At 49.4% G+C, this 21,060-nt stretch overlaps 1 protein-coding gene across 1 annotated transcript; it reads right to left on the reverse strand.

The window, feature by feature from the left end:
- Positions 1 to 17,893: 17,893 nt before the first annotated feature.
- LOC309603993 (olfactory receptor 10AG1-like) lies at positions 17,894 to 18,832 on the reverse strand (the record flags this gene model as incomplete). The annotated part of the gene is made up of 1 exon (XM_082338858.1): positions 17,894 to 18,832. The coding sequence occupies one exon, from the start codon at positions 18,830 to 18,832 to the stop codon at positions 17,894 to 17,896; it is 939 nt and encodes a 312-aa protein (XP_082194984.1).
- Positions 18,833 to 21,060: the final 2,228 nt, after the last annotated feature.

Below are 21,060 nucleotides of genomic sequence, written 5' to 3' on the forward strand. Positions count from 1 at the left end.
TGACAGCCATTTGCCCCCCAAAAAGAAAATTGTATATCCTTGCGAGGAGTTAGAAAAGATGAAATTAAGATTAGACAAATTAGAGATGCCTCCTTACTCTCTCCGACCTTTGGTTAAGACTGAATTCACGTATGACAATGACCAGGATGACTCCCCTCAAATTACTACAAAAGAAGTGCTGTATACCGCTACAGAATTAGCTAAATTAAAAAGGGACTTTGGCCGTACCCTTAAGGAATCCGAAACAGAATATGTATGGAGGGTGTCATTGTCAGGTGGGGACCAAATATTACTAAGTGAAAAAGAAGCTGAAGGATATTGGGGGCCCGGAGTGTTTTTAACTACCGGTGATCACCGCGCTCCCTGGTCCCTAACCCAAAGGGCAGCTTACTGGGCTGGAGGCCTCAATCCCTTGGAACGAGGAGACCCTCTTGCTATCACAGGATCAATTGATCAATTGGTAGAAAATATACAGAAAGCGGCGTGTTTGCAAATGATGTATGATCGTGAGCTAAAGCTCAAACAGGAGTCCCCGATGAGGATGCCGGTGGACCCTGAACGAATGACCCCCCTGATAAGGGGCCTCCCTGAATCTTTAAAACCTCTGGGCATACAATTACAAAGTACAATTAACGCAATGCCCCAGGGCGAAAAGGTCTCAACTGCACTAGCTGGACTGGCGAATTCTGATCGCAGGAACCAAAATTTTAAAGTATGGACTTGGGGTGAGGTTGCTCAGGAATTAATCAATTATGGGTGAAAATATGGCCCAATTAGCACCCCGTCCCCAAAATGAGACCTGAAGGGTTTAAGACGTACTGGAATAAAGCCTCCCTCACATCTTGAAAATGAAAAAAGAGTGTCCTTCGTTAAACTTTCTGGCGGAAGAAACATCTCAAACAAGCGTGTTAGCTTATGGGCCATAGGGTGTCAGAAAGGCGTTCCTCCAGATCTTATGGATGGGTTACCAACTGATAGGCTTGAAAAATTAGTTTTAGAGTGGCCGGAAAAGCCAGCAGCCAAAGTAAAAATGTTTGAGAGTCCGGTTCCTAGTGCACCCCCACCCCAATTAATTTGACTGACTCGACTGCCCCCAAAGGTTGACGGGAAACTAATTCCTTCGCCCCTTTGTAGTGAGCGGGGGTGCGAAGGGTGGGTGTATATTAGACAGCTCACTATAGGTCATCGAGGTGATTTATTAATCACCTGCCTTGTAGGATTTAGACGAGTACCCATTACATTTTTAGTGGATACGGGTGCTCAAATTTCAGCCATCAAGACAGAAGATGCAGCGCGCGGAGGTATATCATTGTCTAAGCGACGTTTGTTTGTGGCAGATGCGTTCGGTAATGTTCAAGCACAGGCACTGGCTACGGTCAACTTACAGCTACCAGGGGAGCAGACAGCCACTCCAGTGGAAATGGTTGTGGGGCCGATCCCTCTTAATCTTTTAGGGCTTGATGTCCTGAAGAGTAAAGTGTGGACAGATAATAAAGGGGGAAGCTGGTCTTTTGGTGTGCCACTGATAAATATACGGCTTTTACAAGCTGCACCTTTACTTCCCCCTTCAAGATTAACAAATGTTAAACCCTATCCCTTGCCCCTGGGGGCACGAGAGGGGATTTCCCCAGTACTGGAGGAATTAAAGGAACAGGGGGTTGTAGTTTCTACTCACTCTCCCTTTAATTCTCCTGTATGGCCAGTCTGAAAACTAAATGTGGAGACTAACAGTCGATTACCGAAGGCTCAATGCAAACACGGGCCCATTAACAGCTGCTGTACCAAACATTGCCAAACTCATAGCCACTATTCAGGAACAAGCACATCCTATTATGGCAACTATTGATGTTAAAGATATGTTCTTTATGGTCCCTCTGCAACCGCAGGACCAAGATCGTTTTGTTTTTACCTGGGAGGGGGCAACAGTTTACTTTTACAGGGCTCCCTCAAGGATATAAACATTCCCCCGCGTTAGCCCACCACGCTTTAGCACCAGAATTAGAACTAATCCCATCAGAGGAAGGAGTTAAAGGTTATCAGTACATTGATGATGTGCTAATTGCAGGGAGTCAAACGGAAAAGGTCCAGACAACACAGGATAACATTATCATTCATTTAGGAAGCCTAGGGTTAAAGATCCCACCTGAGAAAATTCAGACTCCTTCAAATGAAGTTAAATTTCTAGGGATTTGGTGGAAAGGAGGAATGACATGTATTCCTCAGGATACCCTCTCCACACTAGATCAGATAAAAATGCCCGAGTCAAAGAAGGAATTGCAGTAAGTGCTAGGAATACTTGTATTTTGGAGAAAACACATTCCAAACTTTTCTATTACATACTGGCAAATCAGCAAAAGAATGGAAAAGACCTTTTGCTAATGGCCATCGAGCCTTAAAGGGTCACTGCTGGGTGTGTGGTCACCATGCATACAAAGTGTGACCAGCAAAGTGGTCTGGAATATGTTATGTTGGAATAATTCGTCCCCTGTTTTTTCTGCTTCCCAAGAATGATGATAATAATTTGGGTGTTAAATTGTATGATGATCTTACACGAAGCAAATGATCTATTAATACTGCTATAGCAGGTGGTAGTAGCCAATCGTGGGGAAAGGATGAGTGGCCCCCAGAACGAATTATCCAACACTATGGGCCTGCCACCTGGAACCCCAATGAAGTGATTAGCGGTGCTCGAGAACCTGTTTGTAATTTAAATCGCATTATTTGACTACAAGCCATTTTAGAAATTATTACCAATGAAACCGCTCATGCCTTGGACCTATTGGCAGATCAAACCACACAAATGCGAACGGCAATTTTGCAACATCATATGGTTCTCGACTACCTGCTAGCTGAAGAAGGAGGTGTTTGTGGTAAATTAAATGATTCTAATTGCTGTTTAAAAATTGATGATAACGGTCAAGTTGTTAAACAAATAACCTCTGGAATAAGAAAATTAGCCCATGTTCCTGTTCAGACCTGGAAAGGTTGGGAATTTGATCCCTTTTCATGGCTTCCAGGTACCCCTTGGGTTAAGCGTATCTTGTTCTATATGTTGTGTGGTTTAGCAATGCTATTCTTTTTACCATGTATCATTCCATGTTTTGTTCAATTAATTCAACATGTTGTGACTAACATGCAATTTGTTGCTGCCCCATCACCAGACAATGTTAAATATATCCGTGAAGTGTACCAACCAAAACCTTTAGTTGTAAAATTTGTGTAAACAAATGCTCTCTTCTTACCTTACTATCCTCTCCCTCTATCACCACCATGGGCCATGAAGGCAGAGATCTGCAAGTCAAGACAGCAATCGCTGAGCCACGGGGTGGTGTAAGAGACTGAAGTGTTAAGAACAATTGTCTCAAAGCTTGCTTGTGTGTGTTTATCTGATAAGACCAGAACAGTAGACCACTCTTTTGTCTGACAAGACCCAAGGGCAGACCACTCTTTGGCTTATCAAGTACCACCATCTGGCAAGGAAACCTGTGCAAACTTGCTGAAGCAGCAGGCCATTCTTTGGCTTATCGGGCACCACCAAGAACAGGACACCAACTGGTATCTGGTCAGGCCGCTTGCCCCACCAGTAGATGTGCACGTGTTGGGTACGTGATGTTGCCCTGGGTAACCAAACGGAAACGAGAGGGCAAACTCCCTCTCCAACACCAGATAAAAGACGGCACAAGGAAACCTGAGTGTGGCCATCCACCACCGAAAAACTGAAGACAGGACCAACGGGACGCCGCTGGATCCATGGTGGTGACTATCCTTTGCTTCTCTCTCTTCGGATGCTTGCTTAATTTCCTCCTAATATTTCCTGCCTTTCCTATCGCTTTACTCTTTTATATTTACCCAATAAAACATCTGATTGGCGGCATATAACCTTGTTTGTGTCTTAATTTCGCCCTTGGGATCATTACAAACCTTCCCCGAGCCTGACAATCAGATCGGGACTTAACACCTGTGCTGGCAGCTCTTTCACCTGGAGGACTATTGCACTTGGGTGTTCCCCCCAAAAGAAAGAGGCCAGTGCTGGGAGCAGAGGAATCCCATTTCCAAGTGCAGATCTCCAACCCCCTGACCCCTTCCCATCATACCTGAGGAGGACCTCAGCTCTGCCCTCCCAACCAGGAACACAGAGGGCTCATGACAGCTGCCCACATGCAGCCACCCAGCAGCGTTTCAATGGCCTTAGCACCAAGGTGTCTTCTCCATGGGGCTCCTGCAAAACACAGAGATGCCCTGGGAGAGGTGTGCCCCACGGGAGGGCAGCCTGCAGCCCAGCAGGACCTCCCAAGGACAGAGTCAACTGTCCTACATTTGTTACGTCCTGAAGGGAGGGTGAGATCCCTGCCAGCCACACACACTGCAGTACCCAGAGCCCCACAGGTGAACAGGGTGCGAGCTGGATGCTTTTCGTCCATGGCCATATGTGCATGACAGCACACGCAGCGTTGGTGTCTGAGCTGCACTTGAATCCTCACCCCCCCCACACCGGTGAGTGTAACAGTGAGAACAGGGGCGGCAGGGAGAAGAGGAGAACATGCCAAAGGAGCCCTGCCAAGGGAGGCAGGAAAGTGAGACAGAGTCACACACTTGAGTTTTTCCCCTCTGTGGTGGTCAGGCTGATGGGAAGGCAACTCATGGCTGTGTTCCCATGCCATTAAGGGCAGAGGCTGTGCTGTGTGAGTGAGGAGACCAGGGGGTTGCTCCAGGGAAAGCACCTGCACTGCAGGGGATGGTAGGGTGATGCCTGATTCCCACATCTCCTCCCTTTTCATGCTCACAGAGCCCATTCGTCTTGTTCTGTGCTCAGCTCTGCCCTGCAGGCACCTCCTGGCAGCAGGGCACTGCCCAGGGGCATCTCTGTGTGTGCAGGGGCTAAGGAGCAGCTCAGACAAGTCCTAGTGAGACCTGGGGTCTCATTGCCTACTCCAGAGCAGAGAAATAAATTCCCATCTCCCGCTGCCCACCCAGACAACCAAGAGTGGAAAAACTCAAAGCTCAGATTTCTTCCCTTTCAGGCAATCCCCTACCTTGACATCCATCTTTGAAATGACCCTCCGCAAATGTCCTCCAGATGATGTAGAAGTCTGAGCAGTCCTGTCCCACACTGCACCCTCTGGACAGCAGAAGGATCCTAACCTGCCAGGAGTCACTGCTTCCACCCGCAGCTTCTCCCTAGTGCTCTGAAGAACAGCCCTGGGCACCCTTGGCATCAAATCTATCTTCAAAACCCTAGAGCAGTCCCCAGGAGAAGGCAGCTCTTCTGCCTTGTCCTGATGGTGCAGCAGGGAAGCCCTGATCCACAGCATGTCTTCCTCCTCTACATGAGACAAACCCTGAGATTCCTCCTTAAAGATCGTATATGCTGTGGGATGTAGCAGCTTCTGGATATCCCTCCAAGAACACCAGTTATATTGTCCTGCACCCAGGGTCTTACCATGTAGAAGGCTGTGAAGATCCCTCTCCCCAGTGAACTCTCAGCATCTTACAGCTCCAGAGTGCCTTTAACCTCTCTCTGCCTCACTCCTCTCCCCTTGGTGCCTGCAGGCAGTGCCCTCAGCCCTGCTGCCCTTTGCAGAGGAGCTGCTCCTGGGCAGAGCTGTCTCTCTGCAGTGCTGCCCACTTGCCAGCAGCTCCCTCCATCCCAGGAGCCCAGCGCAGCTCAGCAGCAGAGGCCCAGCCCAAGGCACCACTTTCTCTGCCCCTCTGGGCTCCCTCCAGGTGTCCCTGGGGCTGCAGGGGAACCTGCTGTGAAACTGGCTGAAGGCATCACCCATGTTCCCTCCCTCAACTTCTCTCCTGTAGTGTCATTACTCCTATTAGAAGAAGAGTTGGGCATGAGAATGAATTTTTTTTCCCCATCCTTAGACAGGACACCCAGGAAGGTGACCGGGAAGGATCTAATTTCTCCAAGGTGGGAGGATGTGTTCTGTTGAGTGAATTGAAGCATTTCATGCTGGGTCTTCTGAGGTTTGCTGTCTTGCAGTATCTGCAGTTCAGGAACTTGGCACCAGAGAGCTCATTAACGTAGAAAGAACTCTAACAAGCTATGTTTCTGTGCATCATTTTCTTGGTTCTTCAAGTCTTCTGTGGCTACTTTGAGAAATTTCAAGAGTGATTTCAAGAATTCTCAAGATTTTGAGAAATTTCAAGAGTGAAATTTCAAGAAATTTCAAGAGCCTGCTGAAAGACAAGGCAAGCTTCAAACTGCCTGAAGCTCAGGGCAGCACCTGGGGAGCTGAGAGGTGTGGGAATGGGCAGAGATCAATGGGAGCAGGAAAGCTGGATGGACACTGGGAAATGCGTACGCCCAGGCAGCCTGCTGAAAAGATGCCTTTAGAAGTGGTCAGTTCAAGCAGGACGTGTGGAAAGATGTGAAAGGGTGCTGGAGTCAATACACAGTACACTGGGCAGAGCAGGGTCAGGGGTGTAACAGGGGAGATGAGTATTTCTTTTCCTAAGTGTAGTACACAGGCTGGAAATGTCCATGTTGGCATCATGGGAAAGCACTGTTAATGGATAAAAACTGTTCAGCGCATTTCAGCTGATGTAAAAGGTGCTCATAGTTTCTTTAAATGTTGATGATCATTCCTCATCTTTACAGTCAGTGGTGCTCAGAGGGTGCTCTGCAATAGAAATATTGGCACCAAAGGAGCTCCACCCTGAGCCTTGCACAAGCCCATGGACCTCAAGAACAGATGTGCCTCAGGGAGGTCTTCCTCTCACAAAATGTGCTTTCTCAACTGCTAGGTAGGGGTCCATGAATGCTGAATGGAGAGACATAGTTATTTCTGGAAGAGGAAATGGAATGCTCTGCTCAGAAACCTGGCTGCTGTGTGGTGCAGGTCCAGAGAATCAGCCACCAGGGAATTAGGCGTTGTTCAGGAAGCTGCCCGAACCACACATATTACGCTCAGAGCATGGGGTAGCTTTCACGCAGACCCAACCTTCCTTTTGGCTCCTTCCAGCAAGGTCTTGATTCAGAACATTGGCTTTCGTCATTGCTCTCTAGTACTGTTTAATTTTCTTCATTGACAGCACCAGCCAGCCTGCCAGATGCCTCATTTAGGTGGCCTTACTCATCTTGTGTCATGTGGATCCATGACATCCATAACAGCATGTAGGTGACTCAGTCCCCTTATGATGATTTGAGGGTTTGCACTTCTTAGTTTATAATCTTCATAAGTAAAATTCCCCTCTTCTCCACAGATGTCTGTAGGACAGCTATTTACTTTGGATGATGCTTTTCTAGACTCCCTATTCCTTAAAAAGAGAGGCACACGGTACCAGAACACTTTCAAAAACTCACGCTTGGTAGCAACATTAACCTGAACTAAACCTTTGATAGTAGGACAAAATTCAGCTGTGTGTGGACTGCAAAAGCAGTGATGAACCCTCTCCTTTCTTCTTTTCTCCCCATCACTTGCCCAGGTCTTGGGAGGAGAAGAAATGAATAAAGGTGACATTCCTGGGTGCCAGTGACTGAATTCTGCTCCCATGAGTGTCCGATGTCGAGACCCTCGGCTTCAGCTGAATCTCTTCTCTTTGGGAACACTGCAAGGCAGTGGCTCCGATGTCATGGTATGTGTGCAGATGCCCGACACTCTGACAAGATAACACTGTGAGCAATTGCAGGACACTACAGGTAAGGTAAGGGGTGACCTGTTTCATGGATTTGCTGCCCAAGGTAGAAAGCACAGCAACCATCTCAGAAACACCACAGGAGGATGTAAAAGAAGACAGGCATGGCCAATGTGAAAAGGATTAACAAGTGTGGTGGGCTGAGCCCAGCCAGTAACTAATCAGCCACCCAGTCACTCGCTCACTCCCCCAACAGCAGCCTGGGGAAGAGAACTGGAAAGGTAAAAGTGAGAAAAGCTCATGGGTTGGAATTAAGGAAGTTTCATAAGTGAAGCAAAGCTGCCTTCACAAGCAAAGCAAAAAAGGAATTAATTGCCATTGGCAGGGAAATGTTCAGCCATTTCCAGGAAAACTTCCAGGCCTTCATCACACGTAATGGTGACTTGGGAAGGCAAATGTCATAACCACAAATGTCCCCCCTTCCTGTTCCTTTCCCTGATCTTATATTTCTGCGTGTGATATCCTATGAGATGGAATATCCCTTTGGTCATTTGGGGTCAGCTGTCCTGGCTGCGTCCCCTCCTAACTTCTTGCCCAAGCCCAGCCCACTCATTGGAAGGACAGCATGAGAAACAGCATGAGAAGGCCTTTGTGTTGTTTAAGCACTGTTCAGCAACAGCTAAAAGAGTTTTGGTCAGAAATATGAAACATGGAACCCTACGGGCTGCTATGAAGACAATACACTCCACCCCAGCCAGCCAGGGCAGGCTGGCCTTTTTGGAAGGTGTGAGAATGAGAACAGTGAGGAATCTGAGAGGAGGAAAAAGGGAAGCAGTAACTTAAAGATGAGGCCAGGGATGGCATTGGGACTGTTTGGGGTGGCTGTACTGCTGCCTTGTACCTGATGTGAATTATTTCTACATTCAGAGGGAACCTGAGGGCTTTCCCTCATGTTGAGGACACGGAGAGGTGAAGAATGAGAGTGTCATTCAGGCTGGAAGGGACGTGGCTAGATATCTGTAGAAAATATCCTCCTCAAAGCAGGATCACACCAGGTTACTCATGGTTTTATCCAGATGGGTCTGAGAAACTTCCAGGGATGCAGAGTGCACAATCTCTGGGAAATGGCTTCCCATGTCTGGCTGTCCTCATGTTGCAAAAGTTTCTCCCTATATTGAGCCTGACCCTCTCGTGTTCCAGCTCATTGCCTCCTGTGCTCCTGCCTTGCACCACAGCGTCTTCTTGGGAACCTCACCATAGGCAATGCAAGTCTGTTCCATCCTCCCCGCAAAGCCCTCCATTCTCCAGGGTGAACAAGCCCAGCTCCCTCAGCCTCACCTGACAGGACAAGTGATCCAGCCTTGACCATCTCTGTGGCGCTCCACTGAACTTTTGTGTCCCTCCAGCTTGCCAATGTCTCTCTGGCATTGCAGGGAACCAAAACCTGGGCAAGTATTCTGGATGTGGTGTCACAAGTGCTGAGCAGAGGGAGACAATCCCTTGCCCTGGCTGTGCTCCTGCTCACACAGCCCAGGCTGTTGTTGGCCATCTTTGCTGATGGCTCATCTTTTGCCTAATGGAACTCAAAGACCAGCAGACCCTTTCCTGTGGAGCTGCTACCTGCCTAGCCAGTCCCTGTCCTAGGACATTTCCACTTCAGGAGCAGGGCTTTGTTTGAATCTTTACTGGATATCATGAGGTTTCTATGTCCTTTGGGTTGGCAGCCCTGCCCTCCAGCCCTGCCCTGCTCTCCTCAATGGGATGTCTTCTACAAATGTTATCAAAAAGTACTCTCTCCTATCCTCCAGGTCATTCAAAAGGTGTGAAACAGGGCAGGATGCAAGCTAGACCCCTGCAGGACCCTACTAGCTAGATGGCTCCAGGCAGAGCACCACGCATGTACCACACTCCTCCAAGCCCAGCTACTCTCCAGCAGGTTTTTTCCTCAATGACTTATCCACCCATGCAGCCCATACTGTCCTAACCTGGACACAAGAAATTTCTGGAGGGATGATGCTGAAAGCCTTGATGACTTCCAGGTAAAAGACCATCTCTGCTCTCCCTGTATCCAGCAATCCTGTCCTTTCATTATAGAAAGCAAAGAAGATGGCCAGGAACAAGCTCCCCTGGGTAAACCCAGTCGCCTTGTCTTTCAGACACCCAGAAATGGGATCTGAGTAGACACGCGCTGGGGCACAGCCTTTCATTCCCCTGCTCATCATTTGGGCATTTTTGAAAGGTGTATGCAATGTGTGGGTGCTGCCAGTGATCAGGGAGTCCCCAGAGTCTCCGTGACCTTTCAAATATAATGATGGAGAGTGGCGTTGCTGTGCCATTGGCCTGCTCACTCAGCTCCCTGGGATGCTGCACCTCCTGTCCCATGCACTGGTAAAAGATGGTTTGCTCAAATGTCCCCTGAACTGATCCCGATTCACTGCTCACTGATCTCCTCCAGAGTCCTGCCTGGAGGCACAAAGGCTTGGGAGACCTTGCTAGGAAAGTCTGAGGCAAAGAGGACACAGAGAGTCTCAGATCTGTCTACACCTGCTCTTCCTAAATTCAGCAGTGGCCACACAGGATCTTTGTTTTTCCTTTAACTGTTCCTGAAGCAGTAAACCCTCCTTATGGTGCCCTTCCATTGCCTTTCAAGTTTAGACTGAGTTTTAATTTGGACTATTGCTAGCCTTTTAGGATGCTGTCCAGAAGACCAGCTGTCCTGAGCTCTGCCACCATGCCTTGGCAGTTCATTCCATCAGTGTCACAGCTCTCTCTACGACATTAACGGCTCCCACTCATCCTGTCTGTGCCCCTGGCTGACGGCATTGCTGCACATTTGGGCTGAAGCAACAAAGCTGTGGAACCAGGCCAGCTCATATTTGCCATAAGGAATCCTGGTACCAAGTTTGCAATTTAACAAGGCCTGTAGTGATCCTGAGTGTGTAAAGGCAGAGACAAGGCATGGACAAAAGAGAGCTGCATGTCTTACTAGCCCCAGGTCTAAGGACCCAGGAGGAAAGAGACTCCTAAGCCATCACACTGAGGTTTACTGGGAACTTCAGCAAGTGCCTTCACCCCCACCAGCCCACAGATAACACCAGCATCACCTTTCCAGGTTCATCAGGGTTTTCGTGACCTGTTTTTTAACGCCTGCACACACAGAGCAGTGCAGTGCAGCGCTGCACACAGGGACAGGGCGGGGGTCTGTGAGCACTGGCAGGGAAGAGACGCGGGGCCAGAGAAACAGCTCCCGGCTGGGACAGCTCCAGGCAGTAGAGACAAGGGCAGGGAGGGAGGGAAATGCTAAGGGAAATATCTCCCCTGTTGCAGGGGAGATATGGGCACCTCCCGGCCACCCCTGCAGTGTCAATGCCTTCCCTGAGCAACACCCCTCTTGTCTCCTGTTCCGCCTAGCAAAGCCCCCAGCCAGTGCATGGGGTCTAGGGTGTTAGTCACCTCCTCGTCCATCTGCCAGCAGGAGAGACAAAGTGCATCTCTCCTGCCATGTGCCCCTTTCCCGCTGAGCAGGGGCTGAGGGTGACTGCCCTGCACTGTCACCGTCCGGGAGGTGGTGTGCAGTGCTGGGTAAGGGAAATGCTTTCCTGAGTGCCCCCTGTCTCTCTCCTTGCCTCCCTCAGCTGCTCTTGGTGTTGATGTCAGACTCTCTGGGAATGGGAGTTTCAGCTGCAGAGTCAGGTACTGATCTTGTGGGTCCTCCCATTTGGGTGTGTTTATGGCAATGAGGTGTCCCAGCTTTCCTCTAACCTGTGATGCTCTGGGCAATGCAGTCTGTGAGGCTCGGGAATGAGCTGACCCTCCCTTAACCAGATGCCATCATTAGCACAGCTGGCTACCTCCTTGGGGTGTCCTTCCAAGCTGTGAGCTGCCTTCCAGCATGCAAAACTGCCCTATAGCACCTTTATGTTATCTGAAGGCCCCATGGAGAAGTGCAGAGATGCTACAACAGAGAAAATGCTGATGGGTTCGTGAAATGAGCCATGTGTGTCCTCGGCTAAATGTGGGGTGCTGAGACCTTGAGAAAGGGTGAGACATTTAGTGGTCTGCACTGGATCCCTCTGCTCTCAGCAGTGTCTGGTGGCTTTTCAGGGTAAAGTGGGAGTGTGATCGCCCTCCATCTCAGAAAGATGCAAGCCCAGGGCAGCTGGGAACAAGATGAAGAAAAAGACTGGCTCTCCTCACTCTGCACTAAGCCACAGGCACTCCTCTTGCCTTGCAGGACTCCCTCTGTTCTCCCTGAGGGCAGCAGAAATGCTGAAGCTTTCTGACATCCAAACACACTCCCCAGGGGAGATGGAGGGAAGCTGTAAAACTAACCTCTCCAACTGCCTTCTGCCATCCCTGTTCCTTAGCACTGGGAGTGCAGAAGCTGACAGGCCCTTCTGTGCTGGGAGCAGTTTCATCTGACAAAGTCAAACACCAGCACTGGACCCTGCACCCACCGTTCTCATGAACTGTTTCCTGCAGAGCAGGGCTGACTCCTCAGCAGGCAGTGGGAAGAGCCCCTGCTCCTCATGGCACACTCAGCCAGCGCCAACCTGAGCTCCAGGCACAGAGCTGAAGGAAGTTCTCCTAGAAAAGGAAGAGGGTGGGCACATGTGTCAGGGAGAGGGTCCAGGGGAAATGGACTTGATTTTGCTCAGGGAAGTCTCCCCTGACTTCCCACTCCATTTTCTTCCTTGGACAGTGTTCCATGCCCAGAGGAAGGACATGCCCAACAGCAGCTCCATCACCCAGTTCCTTCTCCTGGCATTCGCAGACAAGCGAGAGCTGCAGCTCTTGCACTTCTGGCTCTTCCTGGCCATCTACCTGCTTGCAATCCTGGGCAACAGCCTCATCATCACAGTCGTAGCCTGTGACCACCACCTCCACACCCCCATGTACTTCTTCCTCCTCAACCTCTCCATCCTCGACCTGGGATCCATCTCCACCACTCTCCCCAAAGCCATGGCCAATTCCCTGTGGGACACCAGGACCATCTCCTTCTTGGGTTGTGCCGCTCAAGTCTTTCTGTTTGTATTTTTCATATTGGCAGAGTATTTTCTTCTCACCGTCATGGCTTACAACCACTACGTGGCCACCTGCAAACCCCTGCAGTACGGGACCCTCCTGGGCAGCAGAGCTTGTGTCCACATGGCAGCAGCTGCCTGGGGCACTGGGTTTCTCCATGCTCTCCTACACATGGCCAATACTTTTTCACTACCACTCTGCCAAGGCAATGCTGTGGAGCAGTTCTTCTGTGAAATCCCCCACATCCTCAAGCTCTCCTGCTCACAAGCCTACCTCAGTGAATTTGGGCTTGTCATGTTTAGTGCTTTTGCATTTTGGTGCTGTTTTGTTTTCATTGTGGTGTCCTATGTGCAGATCTTCAGGGCCGTGCTGAGGATGCCCTCTGAGCAGGGATGCCACAAAGCCTTTTCCATGTGCCTCCCTCACCTGGCCGTGGTCTCCCTCTTTCTCAGCACTGGCACGTTTGCCTACCTGAAGCCCCCCTCCATCTCCTCCCCATCCTTGGATCTGGTGGTGGCAGTGCTGTACTCGGTGGTACCTCCAGCAGTGAACCCCCTCATCTACAGCTTGAGGAACCAGGACCTCAAGGATGCCTTACGGAAACTGATCCAATGGGTGCTGTATTTCTCTGACAATAACCTGCCTCCCTTCGTCTGCACATTTCCCAGAGTTTGTCCTAGTCCACAAGTCTGCTTTTTCTTTTGTGATAATTCTACTCTGAGATAATTTGCTGGGTTCATATTCCTGTGGACATTTGATCCTGTTGTGTCTGACCGTTGCACAACATGGTGTCACGTGTGGCCTGTCAGTTTTCAGCTCTTCAATAAATGGGGATCTCCTGGGTACAGTTCCTTGCTTCTTCCTCCAAAGTTGCTTCTTTGAAAATGCCCAAGGACTTGGTCTTTTAAAGTTTCTGTTCTCCTTTTGCTCTCAATGGTTTTGGAGTTAAGCTCAGGGTAACACTGGGTTCCACTGGATGAAAAGCTCTGCTTTTAAAGGCTCTCTTCTTGGTGTCCAGTGGCAGTGGAGATGGCCCATGAGCTCGCCATTATTTCCTCAGGTTGCTTCCTGTTTGACAGGAGTGATAACACGTACCAGACTCTTTGAAAATGAATTTGTAAGGGTCAGGAGAGGATGGGGAATCCCCACGTGCCCTGGGGTTGGAATGAATGGAGACTCAGAAGGTGGAATACCCTGAAATGTGAAGTTCCCCAAAAGTAAAGCACTAAATTGATATATCCACTAAGAAGGACTCTGCAGTGCCATGGGACCCAGTGGGGACTAGCCTGAGAGTGCCTAGCCTCTGCTTCCTCATGCCCATGTGGCCAGCACTAGCCGTGGGGCTGATGGGGAGCCTGAACCCTGCTGTCTTCCCCCCAGCAGCTGCTGTGGCCTTCAGAGGGGCTGGGGCTGTGGGGTGAGTGCCCAGAGCTCTGCAGCAGCCTGCACTGGGCAGTGCCATGGAGCCAGCCCAGGCTGGGCTGCTCTGCTGGGCTGGGCTGGGGAGAGGGCAGGGGAGGTGGGGAGAGGTGGGGAGGGTCTGGGCTGGGCTGGAAAGAGCGCGGGAGAGAAAAACGCCAGTGTAGAGCTCAGGTGTGTGAGTGTGCGGGGTAGGGGCAGCCAGCACTCCCAGTGCAGAGCCAGGTGTCATGGTGAGAGGAAGCAAGGCATCCAAGGTGCAGAAGAGAGGGGCCTGGTCTGTGCCATGTGGCCTGAACACCCCAGGGAAGCTGCTGCAGGAAATTGTCCCCGACCAGTCCCACCCACCGGCCATTTCCATCTCTGGCCATACACCCCAGCTCTGAGGAAGGACCTTTGCTGCATGGTCACGCCTGTCCTCCTCTGGGGCTCAGTCATACCCAAGTCCACTGCCATTATTAACAAAAAGGGATGCAGTTTCCTACTGACAGCCATTACACACCAAATCCCACAGCTCTTGCCACAGCTGGTCTCTCAGCCAAGCCCATTCTCAGACAGCTCCAGCTGGATCAGGTGCTCATGACCTTGTCATGACAAATACTGGATACTTCCATTGAGTGAGATCCCAAGTCAGAGGATTTCTTTACATTCAGTTTATAGGCTAAAGCACCCCATGCTCTGCAGATATCTCAGAAACTTCCTTATTTCAATATCTATCGATTGCCGATTATTATCCTGCCCAGTAATACAGTTACAAGACTGCTTTCACCTTCCTAAAAGCTTAGACTCATAGCATCATAGAATTGTTAAGGTTGAAAAGGACCTCAGAGATCACCGAGCCCAACCTGTTTACCTAAGAGCCTGGTCCACCTCTAAACCATGTCCCTAAGCACCACATCCACGCGTTTTTTGAATACTTCCAGGGGCTGTGATTGCACCACTTCCCTGGACAGTCTGTTCCAGTGCCTAACCACTCTCTGCGTGAAGAAATTTTTCCTAATATCAGATCTAAATCTCCCCTGGCACAACTTGAGCCCGTTTCCTCTTGTCCTATCCCTTGTTACTTGGCAAAGAGACCAACCCCCACCTCACTACAGCCTCCTTTCAGGCAGTTGTAGAGAGCGATAAGGTCTCCCCTCAGCCTCCTCTTCTCCAGACTAAACAGCCCCAGCTCCCTCAGTGGCTCCTCATAGGGCTTGTGCTCTAGACCCTTCACCAGCTTTGTTGCTCTACATTGGACACGCTCTTGCACCTCCACGTCCTTCTTGTAGTGAGGGGTCCAAAACTGAACACAGGATTCGAGGTGCAGCCTCACCAATGACGAGTACAGAGGCACTATCACCTCCCTGGTCCTGCTGGCCACACTATTCCTGACACAAGCCAGAATGCCATTGGCCCTCTTGGCCACCTGGGCACACTGCTGGCTCATGTTCAGGCGGCTGTCAACCAACACCCCCAGGTCCTTTTCCGCCAGGCAGCTCTCCAGCCACTCCTCCCCCAGCCTGTAGCGTTGCATGGGGTTGTTGTGACCGAAGTGCAGGACCCTGCCCTGAGCCTTGTTGAATCTCATACAGTTGGCCTCGGCCCATCGACCCAGCCTGTCCAGGTCCCTCTGTAGGGCCTTCCTACCCTCCAGCAGATCAACACTTCCACCCAACTTGGTGTCGTCTGCAATTGTCATAGGACAATTCAGGGTGGAATGGTCTTGTACTCAGGAGGTCTCTAGTTCTACCTTTGGTTCCAAGCAGGGCCAGCTCTGAGGTCTGAGCAGGTTGCTCCATAAATGTCAGCACCCCTGTACAAAGTCTGCCACCATTTCAGAAATGGAGATGAGGCATTTGACCAGCTCCTTGAACCCAAGAATGGGTATGCCATGCCTCCTGAGATTCCCAGGAACACCTAAGCTTTGTGTGCAGAGAGGCGTGAGTCCTCCTTTGGTGTCCTGGCCAGTCTCCTGGCAAATGCGGTGCTTTAGGCTGTGGAGAGACTCAAAAGAATCATTTTGACCAGGTTAGTTTCACTTTTCATGCTGAAATGCAGGGCAGATGAAGGGAGCTCAGAGCTTCCAGGCTCTCTGCTGGGCAGTTAGGACTTCAGAAACCAGAAATGCAGGTAACGGTGGTGTGTCAGTGTCCAGCACATGGAAATGTTGGCTTCCTTTGGCCCTTGCACAAATCTGGCATCTGTCCCTTGGCCGCCTTTGGCTAAAGAAGAAACAGCTGCCCTCTTTCACCCCCTCCTCCACAAAACAGGGAGAAAAGATAGGAAGCAGGGATAATTTAAGGACAATACTGTCTAAGAAGTGTAATATTTAAATGTAATATTTAAATGATAACGAAGAGCTAGCAGTGAGAGAAAAAGCACTGTTCTAAGAACTTCATGCCAGAAGCTAACTACTGAGCACTTATGGCTATTTTGTCAAGTAAAAATGAATGTTGGAATGAAATTAAAGTGCTTTAATTAATCATAATGACAAATAAGAAGGAACTCCCTTACAGCACTTTGCTGTTCCTGTTATTATAGTGATAGTACCGCTCATTCCTTAAACAGCCTTGAGAGCTGCTTTATTTTTCTCATTTCCAAAGCTCAACCTACTCAGATCGTCAAATCTCTGCGACCCAAATGTCTCCAACCTCCTCTCATCAAAGGTCTTTTACCCCAGGACACTTCTCACGATCACTTCAATACACTGCCCAGTCTCTATTTTTCATCTGGGTGAAGTCAGGGTATTCCTTTGCAAAGCCTTCCCCACAAAAGCCTTTTCTACGTGCTAATCCCACTGGTATCATCACCTCCTGCTGGGTACAGCTCCATCCTCTTTCTGCAGAGCTCCATGGGATGGGCAGTTTTCCTGTTTCTTCTGCCCATTCACCTTCACAACCTTTTTGGATTGCCTGCGTATCAAATGCTGTCTCAGGAAACACGTTTATCCCCCACAGTTTCAGCCGTTCCCAGTTGTGCTGATGATTTTAAAAAGCTGCATGAAGAAAAGGAACAGGGGGATGTCTGGAGCGATGGTGCTTGTCTTCTCAAGTCACCGTTACGCGTGATGGAGCCCCGCTTTCCTGGAGATGGCTGAACACCTGCCTGCCCATGGGAAGGAGGGAATGAATTCCTTGCTTTGCTTTGCTTGCACACACGGTTTTTGCTTTACCTGTTAAACTGCCTTTATCTCAACCCACGATTTTATCTACTTTTACCCTTCTGATTCTCTCCCCCATCCCACCGGGGGGGTAGTGAGCGAGCGACTGTGTGGTGCTTAGCTGCTGGCTGGGGTTAAACCACGACAAACAGAAACTCCAGAGGTCTCTGGGCCCCTGTTCCAGTGTTGGACTGGCCCCCTGGTGATTTTGTTTTCTTTTTATTCTTTATGTCAAGTTAGTCAAGCATTACACAGCTCAGTGCAAGACATCATAGACAGGGGAAGATGACCTTCATGTCTTTTAACTTTTTTAAGCTGATTCCACACAGGACACTGTAGATAGTCCGTGGCATCTAGCAAGTGATTTCTCAAGCCTGAGGGCAGTCATCTCTTCATCGGTTGTGTCACCCTCTGGGCCCTACTGACTACTGACCATGCTTTGACTCTTTCCCTTGAACGTTACGTTGGTCAGACACAGCTTGAAGTAGCTATTGGCATCACGCTCTTGAGGGGCACTGAAGGTGCTCTAGAGTACAAAGATATCATGGTGGGGCATGGCGTAGCAGGAATGCCTCAGGAGACCTCTCCCCTTCTTGAGGAGGATGAAAGCCAGGCTGGACACATGGTTTTGTCTGAGCAAATACGGGATGCTTTGTTCAGGCAACCACATAACCCAGTGGGACTTTTGGTACTGCTTGGGACTATTTTACATCCTCGGTAGCATCACTTTGTCCATAGGAGTCTCCTCGAGGCAATTCTCACTTCCTTATTCCTCAGGCTATAGATGACAGGGTTAAACATGGGGGTCACAATTGTGTAAAACAGGGCAAGGTATTTGTCGGTGTCTACCGAATCCCTTGACCGTCGCTTTAAGTAGACGACTGTGGCCGAGCCATAGAAGAGCATCACCACCCCAAGGTGTGACGAGCAGGTGGAATAGGCTTTGCGTCTGCCCAGACTTGAAGGCACTTTCAGAATTGCCCTAATAATTTGAATGTAAGAAGTAACTATTAAGGAGAAGGGAAGGATTGCGAAGAGCAGGATGATGGTGTACAGCATCACTTGGTTCCAGAACGTGTCTGCACAGGCCAGTTCCAGCAGTGGGGGGACATCGCAGAAAAAGTGATGGAGGTCATGGGATGCACAGAAGGGCAAAGTGAACAGCTGGTAGGTCTGTCCTACTTGCACTGGTACGACAGCCACCCAGGACCCCACCACCAGTCTGATGCAGAGACCCCTGCTCATGACGAGGGTGTAGCGCAGGGGGTCACATATGGCTATGCAGCGGTCGTAGGCCATGGCAGCCAGGAGAAGGCATTCAATGCTGCCCAGCAAAACCAGGCAATACAGCTGGGCAGCACAGCCCAGGAAGGAGATCCTGCCATCCGCCCGCAGGAAACCCACCAGCATTTTTGGCAGAGTGACTGATGTGTAGCAGATCTCCAGGGTGGACAAGTTCCTCAGGAAGAAATACATGGGGCTGTGGAGGCTTGAGACCACCACCGTGATGAGTGCAATCAGGCTGTTCCCTGTGAGGATCATGAGGTATATGGCCAGGAATGCTGTGAAGCACAGGCCCTGCAGGCCGGAGTGGTCAGAAAATCCCAGAAGAACGAATCCGGATCCAACGGTGTGATTCTCCAAGCCTTTTCTTTGGGGCATTTTCCCTAGACAGAGCAATCCAAACAACAAGCTCTTAGAGGATGCTAATGGCCTGTCCACCATCCCACACACTTCAAGCCTAGAGAAAGACTACGAACATCAGCGTACACGTGATTGCAGGATTAGGCGAGCTGGACCAAGATCTGCCTGAATGTCTGGAAATCTAACATGGTTCGCTTGCTGCAGGAGGAGGGTTAAAAAGAGGAAAGAACAGAATCCTTGAGCCTGAATGGCTGGGTTTTTTTAATATGGGTAAAAGAAACTTGACTTTCTTTTTCAGAGTTGATTTTCTTAAACAGAATACCTGGTGAGAGATGAGAAAAAAAGGAAGAAAAAGGATAAATACTCACCCTTTTAAGAACAGTCTTGCTTACGTTCCTTGTCCAGATCTTGTAAGAGCTGCATTGAATGTAAGAACACGAAGAAGAAATAGGGTGAAAAGGAGGAAAGGGATGAAAAGGGGAAGACAAAGCAAGGCAAGGCCAGGCAAGGAGAGGCAATCAAAAGAAAGCGAGGCAAGGCCTGACTTGATTCTTAGACCTCGACGAGAGAGATTCATCCCAGCTCTCCTCACATGTAAGAGCTCATCCCCTGACGCCGTGTTCGCACACAAACATCTGGGAGACTATTTTAGACCTGAATCATTACTTTTTACATGGTGAAGGGTGAATCCCATCAGAAGTACAACAGGCTTCTATCTGCCAACGAATCGAGTGACACTGATGCATCCAGGGGACATTTGAACAAGACGGATAAGCAGCAGTTTATGCATAAATCTCAAGTTTTCAGAGTGCTAAAAGACATTTTAATGCAAGCAATCAAACTGCTTGATGCACTTTTCAGTTATGCAGAGAAGAAAGTGATTAAAATTTGGTGATCTCCTTACGATACCCAATTTTCTGGAGCAGGTCAGGCTTTTATAACTTCTGAATGAGGCCTGAATAATTCAGCATTCCTAAACTTGCTGCTCTGCCGCTTGGATTTCTGACAGCTTACAAATCCAGCCGAGGGCCCATTCGCTCTGACCCCAGCCCTGCAGTGCTTCCCACTCCCCTGCAAGCCCTCGCAGAAGCAGAGCGATGCTCTTGCTGCCTGGGGAACTGAGCCTTCCCTTTGCATTCCCCACCTTCCCAGAGCACAAAGACTTCTTTCTGGGCACACTTGAGGGATGGGAGCTACAAGCAAGCAGCGCTGCAAGAGCTGGTTGCTTTTTCTGCAAAGAGACTCAGCTGAACGATGTTTTAGAACCTCAGCTTGACATGGGGAAAGAATACCCTCTTCCAGGCAGAGGACTGAGGATGCTGGCCATGTCTATCACTACCTCCCTTTCAGGAGTCTTCTTAAACTCAGATGTACTAAAGATGAGAACAGCCGGTCAGAAAACATGTGATAAAAGCATTCAGACTAGCCAAGTGAAAAACACAGGGTGGTTTTCTCAAGAGAAAAATCCAAATTCACAAAAACACACGGTCCTAAGGGTGTGATCCTTTTCCCAAGGTATTCCTGCCTTTTTCCTGTTTTTTTCCATCTCATAGAGGTGCCATTCAAAATTTCCAAGATAAAATTAAGGTTTGCATGAGTGAAAAGCCACCACAATTGTTTTCTAATCTACCTACTTTTTCGTATAAATGTACAGAAAAATAAAATACTTCTCTGATACCCACATTTATTTTAAATTAAGGCTTTCACTCAAAGCAACCATTTACATGCAGGTTACCCACGTACCAGCATTTCCTGCTTGTTTCAAAATGCCCTCAAACATACAGCCTGTTCTTTTTAACTCTCCGATGTCTCAGTGCTTCACAAGGTCATGGGCACAGCACGGTTCAGGCTAGCTTTGGTCATGGGAAACTGCCAGAGTACTTCTTAGATGGTGACTATCTCACGGGCGGCACTTTTCAAAGCTGAAGGAATCCCATTTCCATGTCCAGCCAAGCTGCACAGATGCCTGCAGCTGCTTCTGGCGGTGTCTGTGCTGCCACACTATCTCAGCATTTCAGGGCATGCCAAAAGGGATTTACCGTTGCCAGGAGCCAAGAGGCAGGAACACCCTCCTCAGTCCATGGTGCTGCAGGAGGCAGTGGTGACCTCTTTTTCTCTCCGTCATTCCCCTCAAAACCACCTGGATATGGCTCTCTGGACACGTCTCTGTCACTCTCACTTGGTTATAAGACAGTTAGGAAGCAGCCTCAGGAGAGAAGGCGGGGATGCTGGTGCTGCCATTGCTC

The sequence above is a fragment of the Platalea leucorodia genome (assembly GCF_965183815.1).
Source record: "Platalea leucorodia genome assembly, contig: HAP1_HAP1_SCAFFOLD_291, whole genome shotgun sequence".
NCBI lineage: Eukaryota > Metazoa > Chordata > Aves > Pelecaniformes > Threskiornithidae > Platalea > Platalea leucorodia.